This window comes from Enhydra lutris, unplaced genomic scaffold (genome assembly GCF_002288905.1).
Source record: "Enhydra lutris kenyoni isolate GAN:26980312 unplaced genomic scaffold, ASM228890v2 scaffoldscaffold32, whole genome shotgun sequence".
Lineage (NCBI taxonomy): Eukaryota > Metazoa > Chordata > Mammalia > Carnivora > Mustelidae > Enhydra > Enhydra lutris.
In genome coordinates this window covers 589769-599674 of record NW_019154116.1, presented here as the reverse complement: position 1 = coordinate 599674, position 9906 = coordinate 589769, and the positions used below count along the sequence as shown (strand labels likewise).

Genomic DNA, 9906 nt, shown 5'->3' with positions numbered 1-9906 from the left:
GGGCGGGGTCCCAGGGCAGCATGGGGGCAGGACTGGTTGGGGGCGGGGTCTGTGTCGGGGGCGGGGTCCCAGGGCAGCATGGGGGCAGGACTGGTTGGGGGCGGGGTCTGTGTCGGGGGCGGGGCTCGCCAGCTGCTCAGTTGCCAGCCCCGCCCCTGCCCCGCCCCTGCCCCGCCCCACTCACAGGTGTGGAGGAGGTGCCGCATGCGCATCTTCACGGTGGCCCAGGTGGACGACAACAGCATCCAGATGAAGAAGGACCTTCAGATGTTCCTGTACCACCTGAGGATCAGCGCGGAGGTGGAGGTGGTGGAGATGGTGAGGCGGTCTGCGGGGTTCCCTGAGGTTCTGAGCCCGCTGCCCTCTTGCGCCTGCCCGGGACCCACGCTCCGTGGCTCCTCTGGGCTGCGGCCAATTTGCGGAGCTGTGGCGCGTTGTGCAGACTGTGCCTTGGTTTACCCTGGCCGGGCTCAGGGCTGCCCTGGGCTGACGGGTTTAGAGCAGAGGGACGCACCCTCCTCAGTGTGTCCTGCGGGCAGCCGTGGCAGCCGTGGGAGCCAGCCCATCACAGGTCGTGAACCTGTGGTCCAGGCTCTCGGTCTGCAAATTTCCAGTGTTCCGCCTGCAGACTGTGCCCTGGAGCGGGTCCCCTGGGGCAGGGGCGCGCTCTCCTGCCAGCAGCATCTCTCAGGGTGTCTTCCCCCGGTCACGTCCACGTGCACTCATGCGACCTCCCCACCTTAGGCCTTACACTGGACCATGTGGTGGTTATGCTATGCTGCCATGGTCTCTCTGGTGTCTTCGAGGTGGCTCCTGTGTTCCTCTGTCCTTTGCTATCACTTTGCCAGCCCTTCCTGCCCGTGTTCGGTGTCTGTGTGACTGGGTCCTGGGAGCTGGATAGGACCGAGGTAGAGGCAGTCCGGTGGGTGTGGCAGGATCGCACCATGGGGCATGAATGCACGTGATTTCACAGTAACTGTAGTTCTTTTAACTTTTAAGACTTAAATTTTCTTTACTTGAAAGACAGAGTTGGCGAGGGAGCACGGGCAGGGAGAAGAGGGAGAGGCAGACTCCCTGATCCCAGGACCCCGGGATCGGGACCCATGCCGAAGGCAGACGCTTCTCTGCAGCCCCCCAGGCGCCCTGTAGTTGTGTTTTAAAGCTGCTGATTTCACTCAGGGTCCCAGGTTGCACTTGGTGCATAATTCCTTGCCGCGAAAACCCGTGGCGCTGCTTGATTTCAGTCACAGTTACAAGTTTCGCTGGGAGTGGCGTTAAGGGACGCAGTGCCTCTGTTTCGTGAGACTGGGCCACTGTCCTGCCGCACGTGGCCACACATGCCTGTGGGAGCCGTGAGCAGACCGTGGCTGGAACCCCTCTCCAGGTCCTTCCACTGGGAGGTGGGCAGGGTCCCTGCGCTGCTTCTGGGCCAGCCTGCACCCCGTGCCCCGCTCACCAGCACAGCCCGCCTGCCTCCGTGGATAGAGAGGGCCCAGGGCGCCGTTCTTGGGAGGCAGGGAGCCCCGTGGCGAAGGGGAGGCCAGTGTCGAATGCCAGCCAGGGTCCCTAATGAGGGAGATGGTTTTGGTCAGCATGACTTAGAAAAAGCCATCTGAGCCAGGGCATGTGGGCAGGAAGGGTTTGGGCTTATCGTTAACATCTGTTTCACAACGAGCGGAGTTCACAGATCTTGTAAGGAGCTCCAGGGGAGTCAGGGTCCATGGCTGGCCGGCAGAGTTGGGTTTCCTGGGCCACAACCAGCCCCCATGAATGTCCCCAGAGGTCAGCAATAGATGGCTGCCCACGCCCATATCCCTTTCTGGAAAGCTGGTGCTGGAGCCCAAGTGTCAGAGGCAGGAGATATTTATGCGGACGATGTCCCCCAACTATCTGGAAGACCCCAGAAAAGACCGAGTTCAGTAAGGGGGACTGACGCAGGAACGATGAGTCAGAGCCCCTCCCCTCACATTTGTGGGACGGGAGCCAGATTGTGGGAGTGGTGGGTGGCCCTGCTGGACCGGAGCCCAGAGCCCCACGGAGGGTCTCAGGGCGCTCCATGCTCTCAGGCCTGAGAAGGCAGAGGTGGTGCTTGCCTGACGCGGACCCCACCCGGGACAGGCAGGAGGACCCAGGGCCACCTGCCTAGGGTCAGGCCAGGGGCTGGAGAGGATCCTGGCCCTGTGGTCCCCGGGCACACCAAGCGCCAGGCACACCCTGTGCAGGCCATCGGTTGCCCTGTGCAAAAGACAGCGTCTGTCCGTTGTGCCTCCTGCGTGCAGGATGGGGCGGGGTGCACACTTGGTGTGGGGTTCCCACGGGCCGTGGCGCACATCGGGAATAGACGCAGGAGCAGACACAGTGCAGCTATGGTGGTCCCCCACACACGCACCATTCAGGGGCCACTGGGGCTGAGGGCAGGGGGCAGCTGGCACAGGCGCCAGGTGCAGCCGCGGACATGGATGGGGGCGGGGGACACTGGGCACAGCCTGGACGGCCACGGAAGCGCTCGGCACCCTGAGCACGTGATCGCATGTGCTCTTCCCCCACTGCCCAGGTTGAAAGCGACATTTCGGCGTTCACGTACGAGAAGACGCTGTTGATGGAGCAGCGGTCCCAGATGCTGAAGCAGATGCAGCTGTCTAAGACAGAGCAGGAGAGAGAGGTGCGGGCGCAGAGTGTGGGCGGGCACCTGGCCCCCCACGCACACACAGCGGCGACAGCCCCCCTGAGCCGCGTCTTTGGGAGTGTCCAGCCGCACCGCATAGGCCTGACCTGCAGGACCAGGTCTTGGCGATCACAGGAACCGTCTGTCCGCACGCCTGGTGTTCTGAATGTCTGGGAGGCTCGGTTCTGCCCCTGGTACCTCTCACACCCAGGCTAGGGTTGGGGCCCCTGTCCACTCACACGGGTCTGCCCAGAGCCAGTGTCCTCTGGCCGTCCCAGCTCTGCTCCTGACCGAACCGCAGTGGCCCCCACCGGGCCTCCCTCCTCCCTCCTGTCCCTCGTCTGGCTGGGAGCCACGGTGAGCCCGAGAGCCGGCCTGCTGAGCCTCCTCCGGGCGCCATCCTGGACCTCCCTTACGTCACCCCGTGGTTTCTCTGTCCTGGTTCCTGTCATCCCCTTGGCCCCAACCCCCTCAGCGCACCTCTGGGTCGTGGTCTTGTTTGAACATGGCCTGTCCCGCCTGTCCTGGCGATGCCAGCGTCCTCATCCCGCACCTGCCCCACCCGAGACCGGGGCTCCCTGACTTTCTCTGTGCTGTTGACGAGTGAGGGGGTGGGTGGTGGGGGCGATGGGAGGTGGGTGGACGGAAAAACGGGGGACAAAGGACCGAGAGACTGATGGACAGGTCAGGCGGGCTGTGTGTGTGGTGCTGTATAAAGTACAGACTTCGGGTGCAAGTGTTCCCTCGTGTTGTCATGGAGGTGTGGGCCATTCTCAGTGGCCTTCAGAGCTGGGGCAGGAAGAGGGCTGAGTTTGGTGTGGATGCCCAGGAGGAGGGGGACCAGCTGGGGCTGGAGTGATCGTGACCCCTGCGAGGGAGGGCTGGTCCCTGGGTCCTGGCATCTCATCCTCCTGTGTCTTGGGAGTGAGTTAGAGCGAGGAGGTCACAGAATGGGTCCTGTCACCGTGCCCTGCTCTCCCGCCAGGCTCAGCTCATCCATGACAGGAACACCGCATCCCATTCCGTGGTGGTCACCAGAACCCAGGCCCCGTCCACCCCAGACAAGGTGCAGATGACCTGGACCAAGGAGAAGCTGATTGCGGAGAAGTACAAGAACAAGGAGCCGGGCGTTTCCGGGTTCAAGGACCTCTTCAGCCTGAAGCCGTGAGTGTCGGCCCACGGGCCCGGGGGCTGGGGAGGGGAGGGTTCACGGTTCAGGGTTACTGGCTGTAGGCACTCCCGGGGACAGCAGTCACGGGGATTCTGGCGTCTGTATCTGCCGGGTCCCAGCAGCTGGCGGTCAGCGCTCATGGGGCTGGGGACTCCCAGCTGTGACCCCGCTGTCTGTGCAGCCTGGCCACGGGGGCCAGAGTTCGGCCCGTGGCGTGGGGCCAGGCACCCCCAGGGCTGGCATAGGTGGGGGGAGGGTCCGGGGGTCAGGCCCCATCATGGAGAAGGACCAGGAGGGCTCGGGGAGGGCAGCGGGGATGTGCCCAGTGTTCACAAGCGTTCTTCACGTTCACTCCCGAAATAACTCGTTCTTTGTGTTTTCTTTCCTGCCTAGAGAATGGGGAAGCCTGTAAGTGCTCTCACTTATTTAGGGTGCTTCTCAGACCTGCTCCCTCGCATGCTTGGCCCACGTGGCTCTTGTGAAGCGCGTGTGCACGTGTGTGTGTGCAGCCGTGTGTGCGTGTGTGCACGTGCCTGGGGCGGAGTTGGGCCGCCGCTGGCTCCCGTCTGTCCCGACGGCTCAGGGCACAGCCAGGCTCCATGCTTCCAGGCACAGATGGTGCCGTGGGGAAGGGGGGTCCTGAGCCGGCAGCAGAGCAGAGAGGAGCGGGCGCACTCAGCGGCTCCGTGCGCATCTGGGGGGCTGAGCGTCCCCGGGGCTCGAGCATGTGGGTAGTCTCTCCGCTCTGGGGGGTGCAGAACCTCCTGCTCCCGGCCCTGGGTCCTCTTCACCCAGAAGCTGCTGGCCGGGGTGTGAGGAGGGGCGTGGGCGGACCGCGTGCATGCTATAGTGCTGGGGGGCAGCTGGGCGGGCAGGCGGGGGACCTCCCTGAGGCTGCCGTGCCCCCTGCCCCCCAGCGCTTGCGGGTGTGTCCCCTGCGGAGGGGCGGCGGGCGGCTGCCCTTCTTCTGTAGCCCTTGGAGCCCCCGTGGAGCACGCACCCCGGAGATGGGCGCACGTGGGTGTGGAGCGTGTGAAGCCGTGCGTGTGGCGGGATCTGCAGGGCAGGCGGGTGCACGGTTCCCCGTCTGCTCTGGTCGCCTGCAAACCAGGCGCGCTCCCTGCGTGAACTCTCAAGAAAACAAAAGCGCAGAGACGCGGGGATAGGGTTTCTTCCCTAGAACACCGTGTGAGCGGTGGGCCTGCTGATGCCGTCGCCGGGGTCCGTGGGGGCTCCCGGTTGAGGGCTGGGCCGGGGGAAGCTGCAGGAGGAGCGGAGGTTGGCCTGTAGGTGGCACGGGATTGACGGGCGGGGGTGGTTGGCTGTGCTCTGGGGCCTCTGTCCACACAGCTGCTTGTGTGATACGGTCCCTGCTCTGCTGGCACATGGCCGGCGGCCCCCGCTCAGCCCCAGGCAGCCCACCACCCCCAGAGTCCACTTGGAGGCTGTTTCGAAAGTGCTTCGGTGCCGCATTCAGTGTGAGGGTGACGGTCCCCTTCCTTGGTGCTTTCTCGGCCAGCTGCTGGGAGCAGAAGCAGGTTTCTGCTGGCTTCCTGGAAGCACGGGGGCCATGCTGGCCATCTCCGCACCCCTGTGACCTCAACAGGGCACGTCATCCTGGAGCCAAGGGCCCTTCCAGGCAGACCCAAACCCCTGATTTTAAGATTATATGTGTCCTCAGACTTAGCCGTAAGGGATCCTTCGATATCACAGATGCTCATTTCTGGAGTGGCTCTTGTCCCCAAACACTGGTAATTGTGGTCTGTCCAGGAAGCTAACTCGTGGTTCTTGTGATGGAAGGTCCCTGATTGTGCCATGGACAGATGCCCAGTCTGTAATTTTATCAGGAGAAACTAGACAGAGGGGGTCCAGCTCCCTGTTTTCCTCCTGGGAACTGGTGGTTGTGATGGGGTGTGTTTGGCTGAGCCGGTGACAGGGTGTGGCCTCCCCCGAACACTGTGCAGTGGCCTCTGTCTGTCCGCCCGTCGGGGTGCAGTGACCTGCTCTCCCAGGGCCGCAGCCGGGCTGCCCGCGGATCCCGTCGTGCGGCTCACCGGGAACTGGCGGAATTTCCAGGGTTTTCCAGCTCAGGGGGCGGTGGACACCTTGGAGGCAGTCGGCCCTCCATGGCAGCATCTCCTGAGTGCTTCCTGGGACATGCTCAGTACCGCGGGGACCCGTGGTCGCGTGGTGCACGTGGGATAGATGAGGACGAGGCCCCCTGGGTGCCTGAGTGCCAGGGAGTGCGGGCAGCGGTCAGGAATCTGCCCGGCATGCTTGGAGGACCATTGGCGGAAGCCTGTGACAAGGGGTTAGAAGAGTTTGTCCATCCATCCTCTGCCAAGGGCGGTAGTGTCCAGGCGGCCAAGACCCGGTGTGGACTCTCGTGGCTTCATTTCTGACCGGAATCCCTGGCCTGGGTGCCGGGTGCCTGGGCTGCTTCTGCATGGCGTCTCGGGGGTCCCCGGAGACTCCCGCCCCTGTTGGGACCAGTGAGAAGCCCCGTGTGCTCCGCTGGGGGGCTTACTTAGCTCAAGGCCACATGCGCGGCAGGGCTGGGCCTGGCCTTCTGGCTGGGGTGCATGAGTGAGAGCCCTTCATGCCCAGCAACACGCAGTGTCCGATGGACACGCGTAGATGCAGAAGCTTGGGGTTTTAGTGATGCCCCCCCCCACCCCCGAACGTTGAGAGACCGGAGCACACTCATGGGCGGGTGACATCTGGTCGGGGCTTCCCAGCCTCACACATGGAGGCTCCTCCCCTGTGGGTGTTTGTGGGGAGCTTACCCCACTTGACTCCTGCTGTGTTTCCCCGGGGCTGGGCTGGAGCCCTGGGTGACCCTCTCCCACAGGAACCAGTCCAATGTCCGGAGAATGCACACGGCCGTGAAGCTCAACGGGGTCGTCCTCAGCAGGTCCCGGGGTGCGCAGCTGGTCCTGCTCAACATGCCGGGGCCCCCCCGGAACCGTCAGGGGGACGAGAACTGTATCCTTTGTGCTACAGCCCACTCCCCGGGGATGGGTGGGGCATGTGGGGCACGGCTTCTCTTGCTCGAGGGTTCTTGGGGTGGGGCAGGGGTAGGGGGCCCAGAACTTCCACCCCTGGGCTGGACCTGCGACCTCGGAGTCATGGGGAGCAGACTGGCACCCCACCCCCGGTCTGGGTACCAGAAAGCAGCATCTGGGGGCCCTAGGTGAATGGTTCTTGATTGGTTTCAAGTGTCTATAACTGGGGGGTGTCCTGGGCCACTCAGACCCTCAGTAGAGACCCTGGGACACACAGGGCCTCAGACCACGAGTGAGCGGAACGCAGACACAGAGCCCCGGCCCCGAAACGCCCACCATGGGGCCCATCACCACATCCCTGACCCCGGACTGGACCCGCCACGGCACAGTGAGGACCTCTGGTCCTGGGACAGGTTCAGTGCTGGCTTCAAGCTCCTGTCTGGTCGGCTCCCATGCTGGATGTCGTCCTTGAGATGTGGAGCCCCATGTCCCGTTTGTCCTAGACAAGCCACAGTACACGTGGTTCCCCAGCCCCCAGCCCCTCTCAGCTGGGGTGCCTCCCGGTTGGGTGGAGGCTGCCAGGCCTGACCTTGGAGGTCACAGGTTGGCTCTACCCGGAGCTGGGCTCACGCCCTTAACCGTGTGTCCTCCGGGGTAATGCCCCTGCCCTCCCCTCTGACCATGGGAGGCAGGGGAGGGGGCCAGCAGGTGGCTCCTGGGCTGCGAGCCTTGATCTGACCACAAGCTGGAGGACTCTGTGCCTGTGCCTGGTTGGTGACACACTGGGACTGGCGGGCCGGTGGGTTCTTGGCAGGCTCTTTTGTCTGCTCCCGGGGCCCCGGGGTGCGAGCGGCCTCCCATTCCCAGTTGGGTGGGCGGGGGAGCTGCTGACCCTGAGCACGTGTGGGGCGCCTGGCTGTGGCCCGTGGTGGGCAGGGTTGACGTCACAGCCTGCATGCGGGGCCGTCTTCCCGTGTGCGGATCTCTCTCTGCCGGGGAGTACCATTGGCCCAGCCAGCTGTGTCCTTGACTCAGTCACCCCAGATATGGAGTTCCTCGAGGTCCTGACCGAGGGGCTCGACAGGGTCCTTCTGGTCCGGGGCAGTGGCCGGGAGGTGGTCACCATCTACTCCTGACACCCAGCCCACCCAGGAGCACACTGGGCAGGCTGGGGATCGTGCCACACGTGGCTTCCTACAGAAGTTCCCAGAATAGCCCCACAGCTCTGCTCCCTAGGCCAAGAGCCAGCACGCAGCTGCAAAGATTTCCTCGTGTGGAGGGGAGGCGTGGATGCCCTCAGCATGTCATGTGCCCCCGAGGGAGGCTCGTGATGACGCGGGACAAGACCAGTAGCACTGGCCACACGCTCAAACTGTGGGTTCCAAAAGTGGTTTCTGTGGCCAGACCTACCCGGTTGCCATGGTTATGTTTAAGTTCTGTCCCACCCAGGACACTCACGAGAAACCCCGCTCAGACTTAGGGTCGTCTTGTGCCACAGGTCTGTTTAGGAAGGTGGCCGAGGGCCTCAGTCCCTCGGTCACCCTCCTCAGCGCCTGTCCCTGTGAGTGCCTGTGTTCCTGCAAGTTACGGCCGAGGAGAGCCGTCCGGCCGGGCTCAGCTGGGCGGCTTGGTCAGCGTGCCTGCCCAGCGCAGGAACTTCTGCAGGAGGATGCGGGTGGTCGTCATGGGTGGGCGTGTTCTGGGAGTTCCGGCTCCAGGAAGCTGCCTGAGGGACAGAGGCCCAGGCTGGGTTTGCAGCTGGGACGTGAGCCACGTCCTGCACAGGCGACCAGGCCCGGCTTCTGCGTGTTCACCCCACGGCTCCCCGACAGGCATGCACACGCCCATCATCCTCCATCGCCACGCACCAGGCTCCACGGAGGGGCTGCGGGGCCGCGTGAGGTCCTGGGGGCTGGGGCCGGAGCCCGCGTGCCTGTCCCCTCCGGCCAGCACACAGGATGGTGACAGCCACGCGCAGGGCACTGGGGGCTATTGGGATGGTCCGAGGCTGTCGACGGTCGTGGTCATTGTGCCCGGGCCTCACTGCGTGGTGTACTTATTTATGAAAGCACCTCGGGGCTCTCCAGTGATAATTCGGGGTGCCGTAAAGAGACCAGTTCTGTGAACAAGCCCATGGCTTCGTCCTGGGCTCTTCCTGGCTTTCTTGGACCCCCAGGGAAGTCGGCCAGGTCCGTAGATTCCGGGTTGGGTGGAGGCTAAGTGTGTGTCCAGACGCTTTGAGGCGCCTTTGGGTGGCACGGAGTGTCCACGTCGCGTCAGAGTGACCATGGCTAGAGCGTGTGCCAAACCAACACACCGGGCTCGGGGTGTCCATACTCTTCCCTGCCGTGGGTCTGCACCGGGGTCAGTGGTGAAACCCATCTCCCTGGCCCTCGGTTCCCCTCGTGTGTCGGGGGCAGAGGCATGGCCCTGGGACCCCCGGGACCCCTACCCTGTACCCATGACCTAGACCTTGTGTGGCTGCGGGGGTGGGGGCTCAGCCGCATGCACCCCTGTCCACACTGAGCCTCGAGGAAGCCTGTGAGCCGCTGGTCAGGGCCCCATGGGGTTCTGTAGCTGCCTTGGCTTTGTATGATTTTGTTGTTAGAAGAATAAATGGTACAAAACCTGAGCTGGTGGACGGGTCTCGTGTAGATGGGCCGGCGGGGACAGCGCCTGGGTCCCTGGCTTGCGGGTGTTCCGGTCTGACCACAGCTGTCTCAGGCTGCGTCGCTGGTGCAAGAGGAGGGAAGGGCAAGGCTTGGGTCCGCGGGAAAGTCCGAGAACTTAGATGTTCAGCGTGAGAATGGGATGCAGCCACGTGCCAAGGTCGTACCTCCTAGAAGGGTGGGCTCCGCGGCAACACCCAGCACTGGAGGGGACCTCTTGTTCCAGCGTCCAGGCCCAGGCTTGAGTGCTTACCACGCTCTCCCGGAGCCCACCGTCGTGGCTGGGGGCATGTGCAGGCGCCGCTGTTCCTGAACCGTGAGACCCGCCTGACCCCACCTTCCCGTTCCCAGAGCCGCAGCCGGGAGACCTGGTGTCCCCACGTGTTCACAGCAGCC

The 9906-nt window shown here is 64.1% G+C and overlaps 1 protein-coding gene across 4 annotated transcripts in view; it reads left to right on the top strand.

The window, feature by feature from the left end:
• Window positions 1-9473, top strand: part of LOC111153424 (solute carrier family 12 member 7) — a 40681-nt gene extending 31208 nt beyond the window's left edge. For 3 of the 4 annotated variants that reach the window (XM_022512432.1, XM_022512431.1, XM_022512433.1), the window contains exons 20-24: window positions 187-318; window positions 2555-2662; window positions 3651-3829; window positions 6688-6821; window positions 7886-9473. In XM_022512432.1, the coding sequence (XP_022368140.1) occupies window positions 187-318; window positions 2555-2662; window positions 3651-3829; window positions 6688-6821; window positions 7886-7977 (645 nt within the window). In that variant the 3' untranslated portion in view covers window positions 7978-9473. Of the gene's footprint in view, window positions 1-186; window positions 319-2554; window positions 2663-3650; window positions 3830-4229; window positions 4245-6687; window positions 6822-7885 lie in introns of all 4 variants that reach the window. The other variant, XM_022512434.1, reaches the window with a different exon arrangement.
• The last annotated feature ends 433 nt before the right edge of the window (window positions 9474-9906 follow it).